The sequence below is a fragment of the Camelus dromedarius genome, chromosome 12 (genome assembly GCF_036321535.1).
Source record: "Camelus dromedarius isolate mCamDro1 chromosome 12, mCamDro1.pat, whole genome shotgun sequence".
In the NCBI taxonomy this organism is placed as follows: Eukaryota; Metazoa; Chordata; class Mammalia; order Artiodactyla; family Camelidae; genus Camelus; species Camelus dromedarius.
Genome location: NC_087447.1, coordinates 38,496,462 through 38,522,609, shown reverse-complemented (window position 1 = coordinate 38,522,609; position 26,148 = coordinate 38,496,462). Strand labels below are relative to the sequence as shown.

Sequence of the window (26,148 nt, the reverse complement as noted above, 5' to 3'; positions counted from 1 at the left end):
GCACTGGAAATAGAGCCATGAAAGAGGCAGACAGAAACTCTGCTTCCCCAGAGCTTACACACTCCAGGGAGAGATGACAGTCAATAAACAGCTAAACAAATAAAGAAGAAAATACAAAATAACGCAGACACATTAAACCTGCTAGGGTGGTGGCATATGGTTCTCTCTGCGTGTAGCCAGAGGATGGGCTCGGAGAGAGAAACCAGTAGCAGCCAAAGGCAGAGATCGATGGGAGTCCAAGAATCCCCCTTCTTTCTTTCCCTCTCATCCTTTACCCATTGTCTGCCAGAGTGTGCACCCTCAGGGCTGACGGTAATGGTCTCTGTCTTCGGGTTCCAGAAGAGCAGCACCCTCGGCTGAGTTTTCAGTGGACAGGACACGCCACTTAATGTCCTTCCTGACCATGATGGGCCCCAGCCCCGACTGGAACGTGGGCCTATCTGCAGAAGATCTGTGCACCAAAGAGTGCGGCTGGGTCCAGAAGGTGGTGCAGGACCTGATTCCCTGGGATGCCGGCACCGACAGCGGGGTGACCTATGAGGTGCGTGTGCGCCTGGAGTGGTGAGTGACCAACCTCCCAAGCGCCTGCTCTTTGCCTGCCTCTGTTCTGGGTGCCCTGGACACAGAGGAGAGTGTGGCCCAGGCTCTGCTGGACAAACTCAGTCTGGTAGGGGAGCCCAGCATGGTTCCAACACCACATCCTCACCTGCTGTGTGACTTGGGCTCCAGGAAGTGTCATGCAGCTGGTCAGGAGAGCCTGGGGAGGGAATCTGCAGATGAGCTGTTGGAGGTAAGCAAAGGAACAGGGGGCCAAAGTCATGGAGGCAAAAAGAGAGGGGGAGAGAGCGAAGGGGGAACAGCAGGAAATGGATGATCGTTAAGCTGAGTCAGATTCTCAAAGTTTCAGAACAGCCACGTCAAGGAGTTTGGATTCTCCTGTGAATGTCAATATTTTTAGAGATGGTCAGCATGCCAACTGCATTGAAATCTGGAGCCATCAGAAAACCAGTGGTAGAACAGCCTAGAACAGACGTTGGTAAACTAAGCTCTGGACCCCACCCCCCACCCCCAACTGTAGTTTTTGAGCCCAGCCTCACGCATTCAGTGACAAGTCTGGGGCTGCTTTCTCACTACAACAGCTGAGTTGAGTCGTTGTGACAGACACAGTATGGCCTAAAATATTTACCAGCTGACCCTCTGCAGACAAAAGTTTGCCAACTCCTGGTCTAGTATGAAGAACTCTGAATTCAGGCCAACCTGGTTCAGCTATTCCCTAGCTGGAAATGGCTCTCTGAAACTCGGCATCTTCATCTGGGCATAATCCTACTGTGTACATGGGAAATTGTGGAAGTATAGATCTACAAATTTCTATGCACAATGCATGGCATGAATTGAATTCTATAAACATAACTAGTAGTTATACTTGTTAAATTCCTATCCACATTTTTGTTCTGATCGTGTATCAAATTGCTTTTGTAGTTTTTAACCAGTTTTATTTCCCACTTTCTGTATCTGTGTTTTCTTCACTGCAGTCACCCAACAAGCCCACAATTCCCCAGGAGAAAATCCGGCCCCTGACTAGTCTAGACCATCCTCAGAGTCCTTTTTATGATCCAGAGGGCGGGTCCATCACTCAAGTAGCCAGAGTTGTCATCGAGAGAATCGCCCGGAAGGTACTGGGTTAGGGCTCACCCTGGCACAGACCCTTCCCACCAGGCGTGCGAAAAAGACTGGACCCTTTTCTGTGCTAAAATCATGGGGTCCCTGGCATATTCTAGCATGTGGAATTCCTGGGCCTCTCAGAGTTTCTAGAATGCAAATTATTCATAAGCTATAAATGAGAAAAGTGAACATAGTGGTGCAGTTTGACACTCAATGGAATGACTGGATCCAGGTACCCAGGCTTCATCATGAATTCCATAATCAATTGTTAATGTCTGCCACGAGTCAGGAACTGGGCAGCTGTGCCTTTCTTGCCATTTCTGGTTCAGTCAGGTTCTAAGAGTTGGCACAGGATTTGTATACAGGGTGGCATTCTATTTTATATCCTTCCTCATCTTTCCCCTACACATTCCATTCTTTAATATGAGCCCTCCAAGTAAAATTCCTTTTGCAGGGCGAGCAGTGCAATATTGTCCCTGACAACGTTGATGATATTGTTGCAGACCTGGCTCCAGAAGAGAAAGATGAAGGTAAGTTGTTTCCCTGTGGGGCAGGTGGCAACATAAATTGGAAACTAAACTTAAACCATCTTCTGGGAAGGCAATTTGCTAACATGTTTTAAAAGCTACAAATATACTATGTCCTTAGACTTGGTAACCCCATCATTGTGGATTGCTGCTTGAGAAATAATCCAAAACAACGCCAAGGCTAAGCACAAAATGTAAGGGAACTGGTGAAGGCAGGACACCTCAGCAGTATCAGGCCTTTCACATACCATGTAAAAGGCACCTGCATGGGCTTCACAGCGCTCAGGTCCCTCTGTGTTGATCTCACGCTAGCCTGTGAGGCCAGCTGTGGGTCAGTCCACCTCCCTAGCAAAGAAAGTGAGCCCAGACCCTAGAGTCAGGGAAGCAATGGCAGAGCCGTGGCTTCAGCTCACATCTTCTCACAGACCCAGAGCTAGACAAGCTGGGCTCTCCTGCTATGGCCGTGGGCAGGAACCCCAGCTTTCTGCCACCACTTTGACTATAAAATGGGGATAAAAACAAGACCCTGCCTTGTAGAGAGTTGTCGGAGGATCAAATAGGATAAAACACATTAGGTTCTTAGGATGATGCTCACACCTAGTAAGTGCTCAGTGAACACTGGTCACCCTTATTCTTATCATGACCCTGTGGAGGGGCTCACTGGGAAGATAAGCAACAACACACCAAAAAAGCCTGTGCTTCCCCAGATTGCCTAGGATGGCCTGCACCTGTGTGCAAACAGTGTCTGCCAAGGTGAGGAGCTGGGAATGAAAAGATGTCCATGTGCTGAGGGGATGGGATCGTAAGAGAATTTTGCCTTATTATGTGATTGAGATTCGTATTAGTTGAATGCTAAAATAGAACTTTTAAAGGGCAGTGAATGGCTGCTTCCATCCTAGGAGGAGCCAGGCTCGCTGAGGCTGGTTGGACAGCAGGGATTTTCTTGTCCCCACATGAGCTTGTCTGGGGAGGCCAGTCACAGCTTCCACAGGCTCCCAGGGAAAACATGTCCCCTCCTCTCCCCAGATGACACCCCTGAAACCTGCATCTACTCCAACTGGTCCCCGTGGTCCGCCTGCAGCTCGTCCACCTGCGACAAAGGCAAGAGGATGCGGCAGCGCATGCTGAAAGCACAGCTGGACCTCAGCGTCCCCTGCCCCGACACCCAGGACTTCCAGCCCTGCATGGGCCCAGGCTGCAGTGATGAAGGTGAGGAGACACCCAGGCCTCCCTCAGGGAGGGAGGGTTCTGCCTGGCTCTGCAGGCAGTGTCCCTGGTAAGGCACTAGGACCCTGATGCGTTGTCAGGGTACCATCTTGGGCAGACCCCCATCTCCAACAGTGTCCTGAGGGCTGTGAACAGACGTGTCTCATGACATCAGAATTCTTGAGCTTGACCACCTCCCAACCCCCAGCCATGGAAGAAAATACACACAAGTTGTTGAAAAGCTAGCAAAAGTGACAAATTACAGATAAGCTGCCTGCTTCTGGGCCTTAACTTCAATCTCAAGAAGCAGGGAACAGGTTGGCCAAGATTGAATCTAGATCACTGCTCTAATTCTCTGTCATTCATGGGCCCCTGTGTATGTCCTGCCTCAGCCTGAGTCCGAGCCCTCACTTCCTAGCGTCAGCACCTTTGGACTGACTGCAGCAATTCTGCCTTTGTCTCTGTAACTGGTCAAAGGTCAGGCTTGAACTCGGAGCTTGTGCCGCCCATGGCATGAAGGCTCAAGCCACAGGATGGCGCTACACTGACTGCTAAGGCCAGCTGCCTACTTTCCAGGGTACAACTCCTCTCTCTGCCTGGTCAGATCCATACTCTGTGCTCTCATCTTAAGTGTCTCAGAGGTGCAACGAGGCAATAGGAAGGGATGTATAGGATGGGCTGGTTTATGGCATGAAGAAAAACCACTTCAAAGCTGAGGATAGCTTTAGAAAGCTTACCCCGCTGCAGGTCATTCACTCTCTGGCTCTCCCTCAGGACAGCCTTAAAATCCCTCTCCTGGCTGCACTGCATTGTGGGTGACGGGAGGAGTGAACCTTGCATGGATAGGCCATTCCTACAAACAGGCAGCAATGCTGGAGGCTTTCTCTTTCTCAGGGATGAGGATGGGGAGGGGTGGGCTGTCTGACTGAGGCCTGCAGTGGATTTGAGGTCTTTAACCAGCCCCTCCACAAGGGCACTATAGTTCAGCTGGCTCCCAGGTGGTAAAGACAGTTCTGAAACATGTTGCACTATACCTGCTGTGTGTGTGTGTGGGGGGGGGTATATAGTATTGAATTTACCATCTTAACTATTTAATTATACAGTTCAGTATTAAGAGTACCCCTACAGTGTTGTGTAACCATCACCACCATCCATCTCCAGAATTCTTTTCACCTCGCAAAACTGAAACCGTAGACCTATTAAGCACTAACTCTCCACTCCCTCGCACCCCCAGTCCCTGGCAACCAACATTCTACTTTGACTCTTCTAGGTATTGACTCTTCTAGGTGTCTTAGTAAGCAGGATCATATACAGTGCTTGTCTTTTTGTGAGTGGCTTATTTCACTCAGCATAATGTCCTCAAGGTTCATCCGTGTTGTTAAGGGGTCATAATTTCCCTGGGTCTAACATGTGGGTTCCCGCTGTCTTTCTTACTGTATCACCAGCTATTCTGTCTATAGGTTAAATAACCCTGTGTGGGCATCACACATGTGCACATGATAGCCTGTGGACGTGTGCATGCTGGTCTCAAGCTCTGACTTCAATCCTCCTTTCACATCATCTCCCAGAGCCACACACAGTACGCTCTGTACAGGTCGTCCGCGTGAGCTACTGTCCCTTCACCTTAAATGCAGCTATTCTCTACCCAACAGAAGTGCGCTCAGCTGTGCCCTCTTGTGGGCAATCTTCCCCAGAACTCCAAGGAACAAGTTTTCCCCCTTCAATTCCCTGGGCTTAACTTCTGTTGTATTTTCAATATCTAGAGATACTGCCAGTTTGTGTGCCCATCTTTCTTGCCCTTTTTTTTTAACCTCAGAACATACCACTAAGCAGTCAGTAAATCTTTATTGACATGAGTAAATGGATGGATGGATGACTTTTTTTTTAAAGGAACTAAACGGGTGTGTGCGCACGTATACACACACACACACACACAAAATCCATTCATGCACCTTTCAAATGTATTGTCACAAGATAGGGAGTAACCCCGAGTACTCTGTGCACGTGGAAAAAGGCATTTCCTTAAGAGAACAATTCCCAGTCTAAAGACGTATGCCTTTTCCATTGACTCCATCCTCAACTGGAAACTCCCCCTGAATGCCAGCTGGCATTCCCGACTCCTGCCCTTGGGGAGTTGGGTCCATCGGATCCAACGGGCTGCAGCGTCTGCTGATGTGTTGCAGACGGCTCCACCTGCACCATGTCCGAGTGGATCACCTGGTCACCCTGTAGCATCTCCTGCGGCACCGGCATGCGGTCCCGCGAGAGGTATGTGAAGCAGTTCCCGGAGGACGGCTCTGTGTGCACGCTGCCCACCGAGGAGACGGAGAAGTGCACGGTCAACGAAGAGTGCTGTGAGTGGGGCACGGGGCGGGTGGAGGCCGGGGTCTCGAGACTGCCAACGCGACACCAACGGCACAGGAATCCCCAGCTCCCAGCAGCTGCCTGATGACCGAGTGGGGCGAGTGGGACGAGTGCAGCGCCACCTGCGGGATGGGCATGAAGAAGCGGCACCGCATGGTGAAGATGAGCCCCGCGGATGGTTCCATGTGCAAGGCCGAGACGTCTCAGGCAGAGAAGTGCATGATGCCCGAGTGCCGTGAGTGGGCGTGAGGTGGGCGTGGGGGAGAGGACCGAGGACTACAGCAGCCCCTACTATTACCACCACCAAGGCTGGGCAGATGCAGGGGGAAAATATAGACCCTGTCCTTACAGGGTACTGCTAGGAGCAAGATGAGGGCTATAGGTATGCCGGCATCAACCAGATTGAGAGAGAGCAGCCGCCTTTAAGGGCCATTCTGAGTAATGCTAGGGTGGCAAACTGGTGGCCTCTGGACAGAATTCACTTGTGGCTGTTTTATACGACCCCAGAGTATCTTGGGGGTGGGGGTGATACATGTAGACAAGATGTGCATTCTCCAGGTCATCACAGACCTCTCATTCTTACTCTCCTTGGAGTTGCCTGTGGTCCCATGTACTGCATTAGAATTCCTGCTCTATACACAAATGCATATAGGCCCATCCATACATCACTACACAGATGTACACATGCACCCAGGTACACACACATTCTAGAGACTTCAGCACCAAAGTGTCCGAAAACACATCCTTGAGCCTGTCTTTTAGTGCATGGTTCTTGGGGCATGGGGGATGTTTGTCTCTAGGAAGACCCCATTCAGACTCTCGGGTGTTTCAAGTGGGGACATGTGCATTCATATTACTGAGCCACATCTGCTGTCACATCATGACCACCAGCTGAGCCAGGGGAAATGCAGGAGTGACAAGAGCAGTCAGTAGTCTGCTGAGCCACTCCTTGCTCCATGGGGGTCACTTGGATTATCTGAACCCATTGGTCAATTTCACATAAGGGGCCCTGCACGTGGGACAGTGGAGAGTTTGGAATCATCTACCTCTCTAGGGCAGGGGGCCTGATCTCAGTAGCAAACCTGGTTCTTGACCTAGACACCATTCCATGCTTGCTGTCCCCATGGTCTGAGTGGAGCGACTGCAGCGTGACCTGTGGGAAGGGCATGAGGACCCGCCAGCGGATGCTCAAGTCTCTGGCCGAACTCGGGGACTGTAACGAGGAGCTGGAGCAGGTGGAAAAGTGCATGCTGCCTGAATGCCGTAAGTCCTGGAGCTCCTGGGAGCCACCTCTTCTCTCCTCCTGTTAACCAGCCCTGTGCGAGATCGTTTGCTGGGGAGAAAGAGCATGGGCCTAGGATCTCTGTAGCAGTAAAGTAAGCTCTCCATCATCTCAGGAGTAAAAGGGGATCCCACTACTGTCTCCTTAATACCCAAACTGCATGATGCCGTGAAGTCTAAACAGGAGACTTGGATGAAAAACAGCACATGATCAGTAAAACTTATTTCATAGTTTTCCACCCCTCCCCAGATTAGAGGCTTGTCTGACCCCTGGGTTTTCCAAGGTTTTTAATCCTTTCTCTTCCCTGTGACCATCTTACGTGACCATGACCAGAAGGTGGACATCAAACCAGTGACTCCTGTATCTTTGCAGCCTTGACAGTAGACAGGCCAGCAAACCAATAAGCTGAGCTTTCAGAAGTCCAAGGCCCACTCCCATCTCCTCCGAGATCTTTGTGATCAGCTGTGTTTATTACCTGGGGACTGATTTGCAAGGAGAGCCCATCTTTCTGGCTAGTCTGTCGTGACAGCTTCCCTTTCAGGTGGTGGAAAGCCAGCCATGCTTGCTGAGATCTGTTTTCTGGCTTCCTCTGAAATGCGCTTGCAGTCTTCTGTGGTTCCTCTATCTTGTATTACTCAGGCTGCCTGCCCGAGTGCAGATCCCAGCTCTGTCCCTTACTGGCTGCATAAACTTCAGCAGATTACTTAGCACCCCTGTCACCCGTAAAATAGCAAGAAAGACATCTTAGCTTGCTCTGCGAATTAAACCACAGAACTGGTACGAAGTGCTGAGCACTGGACCTGGAGAGTGCAGCCTCCGTCAGTGTTATGTAGACCAGTTCTTGAGCTTTTTTAAACCAGACGCAGCCATATGTGGAGGTGACTCAGGCCATCAAATTAAATAAAGCCTGCGCTTTTTAATAATTAAGATTGACCCCGAGTTCAGCCCAGCTTACCAGCCCAGCTGGGGTTCCAGAACCTTCTGAGACACTGTAACCAACTTAAACAAAACTGTATAGCTACAAGGTCCACTGAATGAAGGGAGAAAAGAAAGAATATTTAAAGAATACTTACTGTGGGCCAAGAATTGGGCTGGGAGCATTATTTCCCTCAATCCTCACAACCTGATGAGAAAATTACCATCATACCCATGATGCATACAGGAAAGCTGCCGGAGCTCCCACAGGGAGAAAAGGCCTGAGACTGTGAACAAAATGAGTTCTTGCTACGTCTCTCCAGTCTGGTCCTCACTTTGCAAAGGCAGTGGAGAGTTTGGAATCATCTACCTCTCTAGGAGACATCCTGAGAGTCACTCTGTTAAGTTGTTCTCCCTCCACATTTGTGAGATGCTGGCTTAATGAGAACTTGCTGGATCTCTTACTGTGATAAGCCAGGACACCACTTGCTCCTGTCCCTCTTCTCTACTGTATTTCCCACTTCCGACTCCTGTGTTTTTTGCAGACTGCCACACAGAAGACCCAGGATGATGTCGAGAACAAGAGACACTGCCTGGGTCTTACTGCAAGTCAGTGTCATCAGTACTGTCCACAGGGTTCAGCTCTGAAAAATGGCACCAGTGAGCTGACTTCCCTGAGAAAATCAGGGTCCTCTGCTGTGGGAAGCTGGTCTGTGCCACTTGAGGCTAACCTGATACTCTTCTAGAAGCTTGCAGGGCAAGAGGCTTTGAACTGATCTTCAAAGTCCCCCCAAAGCCATCTCAAATCATAAAGAGGGCAAAGAAGGTTGGCTATGATTTGGGCACTAATCTTGCATATACCGCTTACCAACCATATGGGCTAGATAATCTGTCTCTTGGAGCCTCAGTTTCTACTTTCATAAAAACAGTTTCTACTTCCATAAAAACACTACCTGTTTGGCATTTCTCATAGGCTTGTGTTAAAATGTTCAAAAGAGTATAAGTGACAGTATCTTGTTACAGACATGAGATGCACTCATGCCCATCTCTCTCTTGCCAGCCATTGACTGTGAGCTCACCGAGTGGTCCCAGTGGTCAGAATGTAACAAGTCATGTGGGAAAGGCCACATGATCCGAACCCGCATGATCCAAATGGAGCCTCAGTTTGGAGGTGCACCCTGCCCGGAGACTGTGCAGCGGAAAAGGTGCCGTGTCCGGAAATGCCTCCGCAATCCATCCATTCAGAAGCTGCGCTGGAGGGAGGCCCGAGAGAGCCGGAGGAGTGAGCAGCTGAGGGAAGAGTCCGATGGGGAGCAGTTTCCAGGTACTGTCTCAAGTGCAAGGCTGGCCTTCCAGATGTCAAAGCAGGGAAAACCAGAGCAGATTTTAAAGAACTTGGAGGAGTTTGCCAGTTAAAGAAGGGCATCCCAGGCGGCAGGAGTAGTAACTGCAAAGACAGGGAGACACTAAAGAGCAAGAGATGTTGAAGTAGAAAGTGGGATGCAGGAGGAACACACTACAGGGGGAGGCAGGAAACCCAGCTGGGGAGGTAGGGACTTCACTCTGTAGGTGAAGGTTTTAAGAACAGTGACTTTAACTGACCTGTGTTGAGTGGTTTGGAGGTGGCAAAAACAGGCAGAGAGGCCAGTTAAATTTTCTGTATAGCCCAGAAGAGAGATTATGTGTCCCCCTTCCTCCAGCATAACTTGAGGGAATTCCAGGACTTAAACAATCCTGCATAGAGCCTCACTGCTGAATAAGCTGGTCCAAGCCAAGAGTGCAATATCGTCAGCAAAACGATGAAACAATAGTTGGGAAGATCCACGGTCAGTCTCGGGTCCAGGCCAATTGATGGTCTTTGGATTCCCTGGAGTGGGTGACGAAGGTGCTGTGTGTAAGTGAAGGTTAATGGGTTTCTACTTTTAAAAGTACAGCTCAAATTACCCCTTTTTCTTTTCTCTTCCTTAAAACATTACACCTCCACCTAGGACAATGAGAGAAGTGCAGTTACAAGGAGCTACCTGAAGCTCACAATCTTTCCACTAGGGAGACACTCCCATACCAAAATGCTGTCTGTTGCACATGGTGGTCAGAGGCCAGTCAACATTCATTATGCCCAACTATGTGCCAGGCAAGCACTATGCTGTGAAACTTAGCTTAGTATTGACTGGATAATCATAACTGTGATTGGTTTTACAAAGGAGTAGCATACAAAGCACTACAGAAGCTTTTTTGTTTTTACCCAAAGATGTAACCTAATCTAGGGGTCAGCAAAGTCTTAAGAAAGGCAAACCTATCTATAGAGGAAAAACAAATTATATTTGAGTTTACTTAGCATAGGGGGGAAGCTAAGTCCTTGGGGGAGCAATGCATAAGAGAAAGTGATTAACTGCTCGTTGAGTGGTTGCTGCATTAAGAAGCCACCCCAAAACAAATGAAATTAACACGATTCTATAGGGCAGGGACTTTGGCTGAGTAAGCTGGATGATTCTTCTGGGGTCTAGCTTAGGCTCATCCAAGTGGGTGCTGTCAGCTGATGGCTCACCTGGGGCTGAAGGTCTCGACTGGCCTCACCTGTGCTCCTGGGGCCTCTCTCCACGTGTTCTCTCCAGCAGATAGCCAGGCTTGCTTACACAGTGGTGGAAAAGTTCCTGACAGCTGTTTCCAAGCCATGTTTGCTCAGGTCCCACTGACCAAAAGCAAGTCATATAGCCAAGCCCAGATTCAAGAGGTGCAGAAGCAGACTCCACCCCTTGATGGGAAAAAACTGCAAAGTATTTATGGCTTTTTTTTTTTTTTTTTTTTTGCAGTCTATCACATATGAGCTCACAGTCCCTAATAAGGACTCAAGCCATTATTTAAATAAACAAGAGCAGACAAGAAGCCCAGACAACTAAGTTGACAGTTGTTTACAGAAGTTCAGCATCCTTGTTCTTCCCGCAATGTCTGCTGGCCTAACCAGGTCTTCTCATGCTTTCAGGCTGCAGGATGCGCCCCTGGACGGCCTGGTCAGAATGCACCAAACTATGTGGAGGCGGAATTCAGGAACGCTACATGACTGTAAAGAAGAGGTTCAAAAGCTCCCAGTTTACCAGCTGTAAAGACAAGAAGGAGATCAGAGCATGCAATGTCCACCCATGTTAGCAAGGGTACACGTTTCCCAGGGCTGCACTCTAGATCCCACAGTCACCAATGGCTGGATTGTTTGCTTGTTTGTTTAAGGCAATTTAAATCGTGTATACTAGTTTTCTTTTCTGCAGTGTGGTCTGCCCAGTAGTCTTGTGGATGCCAGGGACATCCTTCTGTACACTTCTTGGTGGGCAAAATCTGAGAGGGGCTCCGTCAGCCTCAGCTGGCCCTCCTGCAGCACAAGTTAGTTAGTGTCCGCTACCCGGTACTGAACAGAACTGTGTCCCTCTGCAGCATCCACTTGGGCAGCAGGACAGAGACCCCGGCCTCCTTCACAGGGAGAGGCCACTGTGTCTGCAAATGACTGTGCTTCGGTTCCAGGGTGTGGCAGGGAGGAAACATTCCTGATCAGGTGGAGAGCAGATTCCCCTCGTTCTCGTCTGTGGCCTTCTTGCTCTTGCAGGAAACTATTGTTTGCCCATCTCTTCTTGTTTAGTGGAACTTAGGGTCCCTTGTTGAGTCTCCTCAGTCATCAGTAGCTCTTGGGGAAAACAGCTGGCAGACGTGATGCTGGGTGGCTTTTCTTCTTTCATTGAGAAGTTGTGAATACATGTATCTCACCCCCTAATATTGGTCCTGATACCACAAAGGAAAAAAGTGATGGCTGCTTCATTTGAATGTAAGGCAACCAGTTCTTACACCCGAAGGAAAAGGTACCAAGTCTAGAAATTGTTTTTCCCTTGTTTTGCAGGGTTTGGGGGACACAATTCTCTTAGGAAGCCAGCTTTACAAAACTTCTGATACTAGATCCTTACTAGAACCAAGGCCAAGGCAGCAAAACTGGCCTCTGTAGAAGTCCCAAACCTGAGTTTTTAAAATCTTCTGACACGCAGCGAGGTTTTTAAGTTTTCAAACCAGTTTCTAACAAGAAAACATTGTTTTCTTTATGTAAACATTTTGCTAAGTTGGTCCACAGCCTAGCATGCCATTCCTTCAACAAAAATACTCTCTCTCTCTGTAATTGAAAAGTTTTGGGATTTTTTTTTTTTTTAAAGACAAATCTAGGGGAAAAGGAATGGTACAGAATCAAGCTTGGCAGAGAAGTCTGGTGGGAAGTCAAACCTGTGTCAGCTCTCCACACCAGGGGTCTGGTACTCCAACACAACCACAGGGAAGGTCATGGTTTCCCATCCCCTCCTGAGCACTCATAAGCACACCAAATTCAGGGATACCGACTGCCAAGGATTAGTGTAAAAGGACATTTTACTGAGAAGAGTCTATCAGCAGGTTTTACTCATTCATTTGTTGTTGAAATTATTGTTTCGTTTGTTTCAGGCCTTCGTTATCATGCTTAATCCAAATACGTACCATGGATGAGATGCATACAATGCTTTGAATACACTAAAGATAGTTCCAGACACAATATATATATATATATATATATGCTATAGCCTTGATCTGTACTATTTTCTTTATAACACAAGAGAGACTGTTCAATAAACTCATTGGGTCTATCTTTTGTGTTTTAGTTTTAAACGAATTCAGTGTTCAGAAAGTTGGGCCTTTTTTACAACTGTTATCCATTTCAATCACATTTAGCAAAAGATATGCCTTTTGCTCCCTCATTCTTACCATTATTACCACATCCCTGAGCTTTCTGGAGGTTTGAGTTGTTTCCAAAATTATTATTTTTTTCATCCTTAAATGAACTGCTTTCTCCCTGAACAAAGCAGCATAATATAAAGAAATAAGAGGTTTAATTTTCTACTTGGAAAAAAATAAGTCCTGATACAGAATCTGCCCGCTTTTGCAACATTTACTGTTAGCTGTCTGGAGGCACCTTTCCTCTCACCTATGAAAATCAAAGTTCCATATAACAGCAATTCCTAAGCAACTAAGGACAAGCCACCCTAGTTTCTCAAGTTTTTATCTGGTGTCTACTGGGTACATTTTAATCCTCATTTTGGAGACTTAAAACCAGGCAACTGGTTAATGGCTGAGAATGGGTAACATGTTTCTTGTTACATAAGTTGTTATTCTTTTGTTTGTTTCCAAGGGGGAATTTATAAGCGTCAGATCTCTTTCTTACCAAAGTCTTGTGTTAGGTGGTTTATAGTTTTTCTGGCTAACTAATCATTTTGGAAATAAAGACTTTTTAATACAAAAATGAAATCTGCTTGGACTTCCACTTGAGAAAGTAAACAGATTATCAGACACCCAGTAAAAATTGCCATATAAAGAACAACTATACTTGTGTATATTTTTATCAATGCCAAACCACTTGGACTTCAGTTTACATTCACACTGTAAGATGACAATAAGTTCAGAGATATATTCCCCAGCCAGACATGGGGTCACTCACCTGTCAACTTGCCAGTGCATTATTTGAAGGAACTCTGTTGTAGCAAATGAAAATAAAAGTCTGGGCTTCTTCAGACCCAGAATTGAAAAAATTTTAAGATTCTGTGCTGTTTTTAATTTGACCTCTGTGTATTAAACATGTTTTAGGCACAGTCAAGGTCTGTATACTTCTTCCAGGAAGTTAGGGATACATTATACATTCTCACATGACTACAATTCTCCAGAAATTTAATCCAGGTTAAGTCTGCCGCTAAAATGTCAAGACATAAAAATTCTCATGTCAAATTATTTCTGTGACCTAACAACAGTCCACATGTTTCAGACAATAGTTTAAAGGAGTTAAATATCAAATTGTATCAGGACTGTACGGTCTGTTCCTTTCCCCCAAGAGTTAAATATTCATATCCTAAGAAATAGACAGCACTGTCCAAATAAGACTAAACAAAAATGTATAACCTCTAATTATAACACAGAATCAAGGAAGACCTAGAGATTCCACTGTTTGGTACTATTAATTTTCATAATAGAATGAATTCATTTTGTTTTTCATATTGCCACAAGTAGGGAGAATGAATGAAAATAAAATAGTCCCTTTTGAAAATGAGATGCTGTAACCAACTATAAATAGCAGCTGAATGCTAATGAGCACAAAGATAATTTTTCAATTTAAATCCTTTGAAATCTGTGAGCAAAAGATCTATACTAAAATGTCAAATTTAAATAACAGCATACCTGCTTCAGAAACACTGTCGGTTTTGAAGGTCTTACACGCTCTGTCGGGCAGAGGCAGAAGCTGTAATGGTTAAGCACGGGGAACCTGAGTTCAAACCACTGCTGTGCCCATAAATAGCTGTGAGAGTGGGCCAGTCTTTTCACGCTTTCTGGCCTCAGGCTTTGTCACAAGCGTTCTTACACTAGAGGATTTCCCTACCCCAAAGTTCTCACCTTGAGAGTGGATCCTGACGATACCCTGGCAATGGGGGTCACTGAATGCCAGTTTTACCCTACCAGTCCCTCGCTTCCTCATCAACCAGTAAGTGCCCAGTTAAAGCTGGCTTGAGTTGCATTTCTGTCACTTATGACTCAAAATGCTCTGACAAATAAAATAAACATGCAGTACTTTTACCCAGGTATCATCAGAGCAAAATGCAATTACAGACTTTTCACTCAACATTCATGTTGTAACATGAGACAGCATTCCTCATCTATCAGTATCATTTTCTCATACTATAAATTCTCCAGAAAACTCAGAATACATTCTTAATTATTCTTAAATATTCTCATATTTTAATAGTACTAACATTTAAGGTAATAATTCTCATGTTTTAACTGTTATATACTTAAAGTCTTCCTTTACTTCAAATAATTTTTAGTATTAGCAGAAGGGAAAGGGGCCAACATCTTATTCAACATTATCGAGTTCTTTACAACACGGAGTTCATAAAAGTAGAGTATTTTTTTCTCGTGTTAGCATGTGACTTCTACTGGGTGATCTTCACCTGGAAGTTACTAGACTCTTTAGAAGTCAAAGGGCCACTTACGGAAAGTTCCTGGATCTCCTGCTCCCTCACCCACTATGTTAGGGCTACTCAGAAAGAGATCTGCAGACAGAGAACTTCTACAAACTTATTTCATTACCATCCTACAATGAGGCGGAAATCAAAAGCATTTAGAAACTTTTATAGTAATTTGACATTGTCACAATATCCAAGAGTATGATTACTTTTCTAACAGTTCGTCTTTACTATTACATTTAACAAAATGTATCATTCCGTAACAGTGAAAGTTAAACAAAAAATTCTTAAACTGGCCCTTCACCTCTGTCTGAGAAGCACTGCACTAAGCCACTGTCACTCACTAGTCAGAAAGGGATGTTACCTACGAACCACAGGCTTTTGAATCTCAAATGCTTCAGTACCTACACAATAATATCTACTTCCAGACTTCTATACCTACATATCTATGACTGAGTGCCCTGCACTGTCTTCTTCTTATTCCTCTAACATCCTACCCTACACCAAGCAAGATAACTGCATCACCCTCTGATTTTGCCAGAGAATTTCTCCATATAGCAGCCCATACGTAATTCCTCCACTCCCTTGCTCTCCAATCATACCACAACCCGCTATAATCTGGTTCCCACAACCACACGACTGAAACAAATCTCTCAAAGTCCTCAGCAATCTCTACACAGGCACTGCTGCCCGTCTCCCCAGTCCTCCTTGCACAGCACTCAAGGCTCTCTACCACCCTTCGGCTTCCTTGAAAATACTCTCCTGCGTCTTTCCAATTAAGGGCTGCTTCTCTTCGCTTTTTCCTGCCATTTAATCTTTTAATTTGGGCCTTTCGATACCCTAAATGTTCATCTTCCACAAAAGTTTTACCTTCTCTCAAACACACACTTTCTACTTCAATCCACTGCCTCCGCTTCAATTATTAGCTCAAAACAGACCAATTCCAAATCTGCACTTAAAATTCAGTCTTACCCTCTTCTTTCAAGCTCCAGTCCCCATTCCCCAACACCTCCTGGACTAACCCTGTATGTAACTGCCATACTCACCATTATTTCTATCACTGGAAGGTTGGTGTGCTCCTTATTCATTTATCAAATGGTGGTTTTCTGCACATGCCAGGCAATATGGGTAAAGCAAAAACCCAAGAGACATGGTTCTGCCCTCACAGAGCTTATGATGTTAAGGTACAGGTTAGACAAGACAGACAAAATAAACGCAGATGGGTAAGTGTCATGAAGTAAATACAGGGCAGTGTGGTATTAGAATGGGTAGTAAAAGAAGGCTGAGGAGGTGGTATCTAATCCCAGAGTAAAAGGATAATTGGAACAGTTGAATGAAGCAAGTCATTTGGAACATATTCAGCATGTTCTAGGGTGTGAGAAGGCAAATCAGCCTGTATGTGAGAAAGCAAGAAGATGACAGATCCTGCAAAAAGTTTCCTTGTACACTTATGGTAAGGGATTCAGATGTTAGTCCAAGTGCATTGAGATGATGACAGATTTTAAGCAGCAGTGTAACATTTAATTTATGGTCTAAAAAAGATCCTTTTGGCTGCACTGGAAGAACAGCTTTTGGGGGGCAAAATGGAAATAAAGACTACTTCAGAGGCCACTGCAATAATATGGGTGTGACATCAGAGGGGCTTAGACAAAAGTGGCAGAACGAATGGAAAGAGAACAGACTCCATGATTCTAATAACCTCTTACCTGACCACCCTTCCTTAAATCTACATTTCTCCATCATTCATACTACGTTAGACTGGGTTCAGGCACTCCTTGTTCAGAATCCCCAGCAGTTTCCCAGTACATACAGAAGGGCCATCATTTTTAAGCCCTCCACAACCCAAGCCCAATCAATTTTATCATTTTTTTTTCTCCAATGAATTTAAAAACCTTTTAGATTAAGGTTCCAATCCCAGCAAACACCCTGCATGCTGCCAACTCTGCTTCTGCCCGAGCTTCTTCCCAGCCTTTCCACCACCTCACCCTTCCCCTTCCCTCTCTTCCCCACCTCAAAGCCTAACACAGTCCATCAAGCTCCAGTGAAAACATCACTAATTAAGCTCAGCTCCCTCAAATTCTCCAGGAGGAATATACACCATCACCTGCTGGGCCTGACAACTTTCTGCACGCTTCTTTCCCTCTGCCTTCACTCTACGGTCTCAGCATTTGTTTTTTGTCACTCTTTGTGTTCCTCCACTAGATACTGAATAATCCGTAGGAAGGGAAAGCTCCGTATCTACCCATTTCCCCGGAATAGCTAATAAAGTCTTGCACAAAGAAATCTGTTCAAATTAAAATACCTTCTTTCTAAAAATTACTTTGAAACTTTATAAGCAGTCACTGGTTAAATACCCTTAAGTGACTGAATGATACTGAAAGTAGTCACTTTACCATCATCTCCTTCTACTTACCTGCCAGGTATCTGTTCAAAGGGATCACTATACATAGGAATGCGAAAAGAAATAAGTTAAAACAAGGAATAGGCTAGACCTTAAGTATATACAACGTTGTTACACTGAATTTCAAAAATCAAAATATAAAGGGACCAATTTATGTTACAAATCACTGAAGCTTCAAACTTAGAGAATCATCAATGCACAAGGAATACCAATAGGACATAATGTCCAACTCGGAAATATTGTAAATCCTTCAACAAACAAGATAGGGAGAAAATTCCTAGAGCAAATTCATGACTATTAATTCAGGAAATCCTGTCTGAAACAACTTCCACAAACATAAGAGATTCTAAAGTTGGGAACGTAACCTCACATGCTAAAAGTGCTACAGAGCAGGACTGGCAAACCATGGCCCACAGATCATACCCAGTCTGCCATCTGTTTTTGTACAGAATGATTTTTACAATTTTAAATGAACTTCTGAAAAATTCAAAAGATAAATATTTCATGACATATGAAAATGATGTGAAATACAAATTTCAGAGTCCACAAATACGGTTTTATTGGAACATGGCCATATTCCTTCATACACAGATTGCTTATGTCTGCTTCAGTGCTACAGTGGCAGTGATGAGTGGCTGAGACAGAGACCACATGACCCACAAAGCCCAAGATGGTATTTACTAACTGGTCCTTTACAGAAAAGGTTTGTCATCTCCAGAGAAAAAAACTGGCCACACAGACAAGGGAGACAAGGACTATTCATGCCATGAGACTGGCCATTCTTTGTAAGAAAAGATTTCAAGTCACAGACTGAGGGCTACAAGATGATAGAAATCAAACGGAAGCGACTTTGGCTTCTAGTCACGGAGTAGCATGAACTGGATTTACCCTCCTACCTTAAACAGAAAACTGGAGTAAATAGGTGAAACAACTGTTTTTAAACATTATACACCAGGCAGCACAGGACTACAATCCCTGATGGAAGAGAAATAAATAAACTAAGCCTTAGGACTGCCCTGGCTTTCTGCCTAGAAGCTTATTCCAGATTGCAGAGGGGACAGTGGATTCCAAGCAGGGCACAAATGTTTCCCTGAGCAGAAAAGACCGACAATGGAGATTAGGCAGACTGAAGCAGCTGAAAGTTGCAGGACAGAGTTTTGGAAGGAAGAGAGCTACACAGAAAAAGAGCTCCAAAAATATGCAGAGGGTCAACAAGTCTTTGCTGAATATTAAGATACACATGTTAACAGGGTGAAACTCCAGGAGGCTAGGGAAAGAATGACCCAGGAGCTGTGAATAGAATGGTTCCCCAGAGCTCACATGGAACTGGGAACTGCTGAGTTCCTACAAGCCAAACTGGAGGAGAGTCCTCACTGATTATACAGGTCATTCAGTAGAGACCCCAGAAGGGCCACACCTTAGCAGTAGAGCTAAACTATCCTGGGAAAAAGCTACTTGAGACTGCATGAAGCTTAAAAATAAGTCTTGAGAGGATCAAACTGAACTACAAGTAAATTAAACGGATACCAGAACAAAGCCCAACAATCTTTACTTACATGAAAGCAACAAAATCTAGGCACCCAATGACCTAAAATACACAATGTCCAGTACCCAATAAAAACTTGGTAGACATGCAAAAAAGCAGGAGAATGAGACTCATAACTAGAGAAAAATCTGTCAAAAGAAATAGATCCAAAAATTATACAAATGAAGGAATCAAAAGACAAGGATGTAAAAACAGCTATTATAACCATGTTCAAATATTCAACAGAGCCTTTCTCAACCAGGAATTAAGCCCCACAGAAGTTATTTGAGGGATTATCTCCTCTATTCTCCCAAAGATGGTACACAGCTAGAGTCATTCTACATGCACAGAAGAGAAGTTAATCCATTATATACAACAGATAAGGCATTAGACTTACTTCTCTGGGAACTTAGTTGAGAGGTGCTGGAGAAGAGAAATACATGAATATAATGAAGAAAGAAACAGAAGATAAAAAAAAAAAAGAACCAAACAGAACTTCGACCGAAGAAGAAAAAAATAAATAAAAACACTCAAGGTCCAAAATGAAAAACTCATTGGCTGGAATTAACAGCAAATTAAACAACTGCAGAAGAAAAGGCTGGGCAACTTGAAGATGTAGCAATAAAAATTATTCAAAGTGAAGCACAGAGAGAAAAAAAAAAGATAGATTTAGATAACAAAATTTAACTTTTAGGCTGCTTTACTACAAATCACCTATTTAGAATAAAATTAAAGATTTCCCACTAAATATGAATGTTATATAAACAGTTTCTTGTTATCTGAAGTTAACCAATGATAAATAAAAAAATCTTCCCCAAATGAAAGTACTAACATGATAGTGCAAAGCATCAAAAGCCACAGGATAAATGTGGTGTCTTCCTGGGCAGTAGTTTCAATTATCACTCAAATAAATCTGTGTGCTCTGCTTCAGTTGTTTTAGGCTTCATCCTAAGAAAGAGTGTATATTTATGTGCATGTGTATGTATTCACCTCCTCTCTCCTCTACAGTGGGGGTTCTTTGTCAGGAGCACTTCATAGAAAAAGTTGAAGAAACACAGACTCAAGAAAATATTCAGGAAATCACTAAAAACACCAAGCCATTTCACTACAAGTTCACCTGCTACATAACCAATATTGATCTTTAGATTTATATCCTAAGGAAAAGGCATAGAGCTACCAAAATAAGTTTCCTCCAACAGTCCTTCCTTCAAAAAACCACCAAAATAACAAGTCATCAAGCATCATCTTGTGATAACAGATCAATTTTAATTCTAGCACCGGAAGCTATACAAGGGTAAGCCTTATAGACTTCATAGGACTGTTGTACACGTTCAGTAAAGTGACAACTGTGCAATACCACTCAGTATCTCAAAATTAGGAACATATTTTTGAATTGTTTAAACACAATCCACAGAATTAAAAACAGAAGCCATCCACAGTTATACTAATTGTCAATTAAAAGTTTTACCACTGACTACTTGATAGAACAGCCAAAATCCAGTAGGGAACATCAGAAGTGAGTTCAGTGTCATCCTGTTGTACTCTTTTGGGAAGGTTTCTTGTGTAGTTATGTGACTGGCCAAAGATGGGTACAACCAGGACCAGGACAGCAAGTAAGGTTCTACCACAGTTTCTGTAGTTTTTCACTTTGTTTTCTTTGTCAGTTAAAAGTGAACAGTGAGAATTAAATACTTATCTTTACATATACACAAGTTATGCTGTGAAAGCATATTTGCTTACAAACATATAAAAATACTTGTTAACTAGTTTGATAAGAAAATAATGTATAAAAGTATATAGCAAAAACATTAATCATCTCTGACCCTGGAAAGATCAATTCCCTATTTTATATTACAAACAAAAACAGTTTTAGTTTTTTGAATCCCTTATCCAGAAATACTTGAAAAGGAAGACAGACAGAAATTATTTATTTTCACTCTCAACATGGCTGTGAAAAGAGTTAAATTAAAAAACCAAGAACACTGAAATGCTTAAGTCCAGAATGAGTCCAAATATTTGGCCACACAGAATATTATCTTTAAGAATAGGAGTAATAGTGAAGGATTTACACACAGTTTTTAACCTATAAATACAATAGGTATTTTCTTATTTTGGCCACTGGAAATCAAAGGCTGTAGCATCAGTAAAGATCTGAGATGTCTCACTTTTATGGATTCAATTCAGTGTACTTAAGGTTAACTGAAGTTGACATCAAAATTTTTAGAGACAGGCAAAAATTCACATTTAAAAAAAACTCCCTATGTTTCTATATAGAGTAACAGTAGGCAATATGATTCCAGAAGTTAAAAGTAATTTTACAACCTCTGACTCCAACTTGGCAAACAGCTTAGGTTCCAAAACTGATTCATCCCTAATAAAAGCCCTTAAAAAAGAATGTGTCTGTGTATATAGATATATTTTTTAAAGGAATCAGGTATCTTTGAAGCAGCCTTAGTGTTTCCTTTAAATCTGTCTTGAAATGACCATAGGATGAGCTTCACGGAAAGGATTAGCCAGCTTCTTGGTCTAAGGCTACCATGGTGATCATTTGTCTAAGGCTAGAAAGGTACCAACGTGACATAAACCGTTAAGAAGAGAAGACGAGGGCTTTTCCTGGCAGTTGGTAGCTAAAATTCAAGGGATTCTTAGAAAATGACACAATGGCAGCCTTTCTTGTCTTTTTCTTTCCGTGTTGGTTCTGGTGAAGGAGGACATTCCTGCTCTTGAAATTTCCTGTAAGATAGAAAAATCTACAGATAATTGCCTTTTTGATAATATATCACTGAAAATGTAGATTATTGTTGGCCAAGTCTAGTTTACATGCATATGCTTTCAATGAATCCAAGCAAATCTTCGGGATAGGGGTGGGAGGAAATAAATGCTTCAACACCAGCATAAGCAAAGCCGCCTGAGTTTCACTGATGGACAAGTCTTCAATTAGATGAGATGCCGAACTCAATAAAGTCTAGGTTCCATTCCCAGTTTGAAATTTCATGACTCTAAGGTATCCTTAAGAATGAACATCTATCACCAGAGTATGACACAGAGTACCTACCCTTATGAGGTATGCTGTTTTGCCACTTCTGAGCTGCAAGTCAGTGTTCGACAAGTTAGTTGACCTCTCTGAGCCTCAGTTTTTTAGAAGGGACAATAAAACCCTACCTTTCACAGTTGCTATGAGGATTAAGGAAGATCTCGTTATGTTCAAATGCCTAACAGTGTCAGGCATAAAAAAGTCTCCTTTACCCCCTCCTCACTCCTGACTGATCAATGGATATGGATAGATTCTGAGGATCAAAACCAAGGAGGAAATATCTCAAAAAAGCAATAAAAATTATTTTAAGACTGCACTGGTTCATGGGGAGGAGGGGTAAAATACACATAACAAAATTTACCATCTTAATCATTTTTAAATGTATAGTTCAGTGGCTTAAGTATATTCACAGTGTTGTGTACCACCAATCACATCCCAAATCTTTTTATCTTGCAAAACTGAAACTCTGTTTTCATGTAAAAAAATAACAGAACTTAGACTTTTAACAAACTACTAAAAAACGAAAATGTAATCTTCACTCCCCACACCCCTACAGGAGAATGCCCTGGCAAGGGGCAAAAAAAGTAGAAGAATCTCAGATGTCAGTTCACCTTAGATATACAACTAACAAGAACTCCATATATCCGTCAAACTATCCAACAAGTGGAGAAACCAGCAGATCTAGAGAACAAAGAGTGATGTAGCGGCCAAGCCACCAAGATCCAAAATAATCTAACCAAACCCCATCCACTAAAGCAACTCACTCTTTCTCACATACACTCTCCAGCCAACCTCATTTATCACCTCCAGCTTCCTAGAATCCATGAACACTTTCCAAACCACGGGGGCCTCCTAGGCTGGCTAACAGAAAACCTCTATGTGGTCTGGATATCACGCTAAATTCATGCCCTGGGGGACTGCTGAACCTCTACTGCCTGGCCTCCTCACAGCCGAGGAGGAGTTGGGTAAGAAGCAAAGTGAAGAGCACAGGTTCTGGAGTCAGAGACAAGGACTGAAGTCCTAGCTCTGCCATTTAATGTGTTCAAATTATTTAACCTCTCTGTACCTGTTTTCTCATCTGAAAGGGGGGACATTATTGGGTTGTGATGAGGATCAAATGTAGTAATACAGTGAAGCACTCAGCCCAGCATCTGGCAGAGATTTCCACTCCAAGGTTAGCTGCTGTCATCAGTACCCTCATACCATCGTCACCTTCTGAAGTTGCAGATTCTTTTCAAAATCCCTATGTATACTCTATTTCCATATAATAAAATTAGGCTTTTAATGTAGGAAGTAACTAGAAAAATCATTAAAAATTTTAACATACCTGTTAAAATGCATTAATTTCCAGACAAGAATCACTCCTGCATACAATTTTCTTTCTTACTTAAAACATTTAATTGTAATTTTCTTCCCAGTTGTTTTAAAAAGCATAGTGTGACTACCCATCAAATTCAGTAAATTAAAAGAAACTTCTAGGATGTGTTTTGCTTACCTTATAACCCGGACAAGTTCATGGAAAGCTTGATCTACATTCATCCTAATCTTTGCTGACGCCTCCATGTATGTTACCTTAAGCTGTCGTGCTAACTGCTGTCCTTCTTCCTGTGTTACCTGAAATTCCAAGAGTTGTGTTTGAGCTACAGCATTAACAATTAGATTTGCTCCATCTAATTCTCAGCCACAGAATGCACTGTTAATACAGCCAGAGGCCAAGCTGGTTTGTCATAAGATGAACCAAGAGACTTAATAGCTCAACACACAGTGCTGAAGCCTAGCTCTACAGAACAAGTCTGAAAAATATGACCAAAGATTTCAGTCTAGTGATTACTCAAAAAGTATTAAACATAGCAGTGATAAGTTCTGGGAAGGAAAAGTACAAGGTGCTACGAGAGTCTATAACCCTGTGGGGCGGATCAGAAAAAGGCTCCCTGAGGAAGTGATACTTGGGCTAAGGACTAAATAAAAGAGTACGGAGCTGGGTAGGGGTGGGGCAAGGAAGTATCCCTAACAAAAGAAATAACATGTATGAGGGTGCTCCAAGTTGCAGGAACTGAAGGAAGCCTAGAATGGCTGAAATACAACAAGCCAAGAGAAACTGGCAAGAGGTGAGGCTGGAGAGCAGGGCAAGCCTTGAGAGGCCGTGGGGTCATTGTCTTCTCTCCATTCCCCAGTGCCTGGTACATGGGAAACGCTCAATAAATATGTGAGGGAAAATGAATAATGAATAGGACCACAGCCTCACAATGCCTTCCTTACCTTAGGAGATGAAGGAAAGTAGGCAGGGAAGGGTGGCATCACTGATGACATACAAAATGGTAGGCCAGAGTAAGAAAACACTAACTGAATGTAAGTAAATACCCTATAGATTTTAAATGTAGAAGTTGGACTAGTGATATTAGTCTCTATTCCATTTATATTTACACAGTAGGGCAAAAAATAATTTCTGAAAAAATTACTTTCATTGCTGTCATTAGCACAAAAATAAACACTTACAAAAGGTTAGAAAATTATAGATGGACAGAAAGAAAAAGAAAATTAAGGAACCTATCACCTATACAGAACCACATTCCTCTGGTCTTTTTTCAATGATGTACATTTTTCTCTGCAAAAACAGAATCATAATTTTTGCATCTTTATCTTAGACCCTAGAAATATGCTAAGCTTATCTAGGGTTTTTTGTTTGTTTTTTGGTAAATGCAACATAAACATAAACAATCATGTCATTTGCTAGTAAAGACAGTTTTGTTGCTTCCTTTCCAATGTGAATGTCTTTATTTTCTGGCTCTACCTCACTGCCTACAACCTCCTGTGCAAGACAGCAGTGGTGAGGCGGTACTTTTGAGTAGTTTCTGATCTTAGGGACAAAGTTTTTGGTCTTTCACCATCAAGTAAGCTGTTAGTTGTGGTATCAGGTTAACAAATTTCCTCACTATTCCATTTGTAAAGAGTTTTTATCAAGAATGGATGCTGGATCTTGTCCAATGCTTTTTTTTCCCTCTTGCATCTATTGAGATCATATGATTTTTCCTTTTCAGTTTGCTAATATGATGAATTATACTGATTCACTTTTGCCTGTTAAATCAACATTGCAATCCTGTAATAAAATCCACTTGAGTGATAATGCATTGTTTTTTCATGTATTGAACTCTATTTAATAAAATTTTATTAAGAATTTTTATATTTATGTTTACAAGAGAAAATGAACTTTAGTTTCCTTGTCTTTGTATGTTTTGGTATTGGAGTAATATTGGCTTCATATGATGCCAGTTTGGGGATTTATTTACTTTTTCTATGGTTTTTCTATTTTCAATTTCATTGGTTTCCATTCTTATCTTTATTATTTTCCTTCTTCCAACAACTATCATTTTAATTTGTCCTTTCTTTTTCTTACAGTTTCTTAAGGTAGAAGCTAGTCATTGAATTGCAATTTTTTCTTTTCTAATACAAATATTAAACACTATAAACTTCTTTATATGTATATACTTTAGTAGCATCCCACAAATTCTGATATGCTGTTTTATAGTTATCATTCAGTTCATAATACTTTGTAATTTCCCATTTTTTCTTTGTACCAATGGTTAATTAGAAGTATCTTAGTTTCCGTGTATTTAGAGACTTCCTAGATATCTTTCTAGGATATTGATTTCCAATTTAATTCCACTGTGGTCAAAGAACATATACCATCTAACTAAATCCCTTTAATTGTATTGAGACTTGTTCTATGATCCATTCTCATTTTATACGATGTGTATTCCGCTGTTGTTGAGTGTTCACTAAATGTCACAGTAAGTTGCTCAATAATGCTGTTCAAATCAGCTATGTCCTTACTGATTTTCTCTCTACTTGCTCAATGATTAAGAGAGACGCTGAAACTTCTGACTGTAAGTGAATGTGTCTATTTCTCTTTGCAGTTCTTTCAATTTTTGCTTTAAGAAACTTAAAGCTGTTACTTGGTACATGAATGTTTAGGATTGTTATGTTCTCTTTATGAATTTCTCTCTATCATTATGAAACAATCCTCTTTATTCCTGGTAATATTCTTTGCCCTGAAATCTACTTGGTCTGATATTTCTATTGCCACTTCAACTTTCATTAGTATTAGCATGGTATATCTTACCCGGCCCTTTATACTTTTAACTTATTTGTGTCTTTACATTGAAAGATTTCTTACAGGGTCTTGCTTTTTATCCAATGTCTGCCTTTTAACTGAGGTGTCCACAGTATT

General features: G+C 42.8%; 2 protein-coding genes across 6 annotated transcripts in view; one reads left to right on the top strand and one right to left on the bottom strand.

Moving 5' to 3' along the window:
- Window positions 1–13,544, top strand: part of SPON1 (spondin 1) — a 391,445-nt gene extending 377,901 nt beyond the window's left edge. For 2 of the 4 annotated variants that reach the window (XM_064492555.1, XM_031459976.2), the window contains 9 exons: window positions 340–541; window positions 1,533–1,673; window positions 2,117–2,192; window positions 3,216–3,398; window positions 5,579–5,749; window positions 5,827–5,994; window positions 6,858–7,022; window positions 9,017–9,280; window positions 10,937–13,544. In XM_064492555.1, coding sequence (XP_064348625.1) covers window positions 340–541; window positions 1,533–1,673; window positions 2,117–2,192; window positions 3,216–3,398; window positions 5,579–5,749; window positions 5,827–5,994; window positions 6,858–7,022; window positions 9,017–9,280; window positions 10,937–11,100 — 1,534 coding nt within the window. In that variant the 3' untranslated portion in view covers window positions 11,101–13,544. The remainder of the gene's footprint in view (window positions 1–339; window positions 542–1,532; window positions 1,674–2,116; window positions 2,193–3,215; window positions 3,399–5,578; window positions 5,750–5,826; window positions 5,995–6,857; window positions 7,023–9,016; window positions 9,281–10,936) is intronic. The other 2 variants (XM_031459977.2, XM_064492554.1) reach the window with 2 other exon arrangements.
- Window positions 13,545–20,132: 6,588 nt separating this feature from the next.
- RRAS2 (RAS related 2) overlaps window positions 20,133–26,148 on the bottom strand; it is a 132,308-nt gene continuing 126,292 nt past the window's right edge. For both annotated transcript variants that reach the window (XM_064492556.1, XM_031459979.2), the window contains exons 5-6: window positions 23,416–23,534; window positions 20,133–21,619 (exon numbers count right to left, since the gene is read on the bottom strand). In XM_064492556.1, coding sequence (XP_064348626.1) covers window positions 21,532–21,619; window positions 23,416–23,534 — 207 coding nt within the window. In that variant the 3' untranslated portion in view covers window positions 20,133–21,531. The remainder of the gene's footprint in view (window positions 21,620–23,415; window positions 23,535–26,148) is intronic.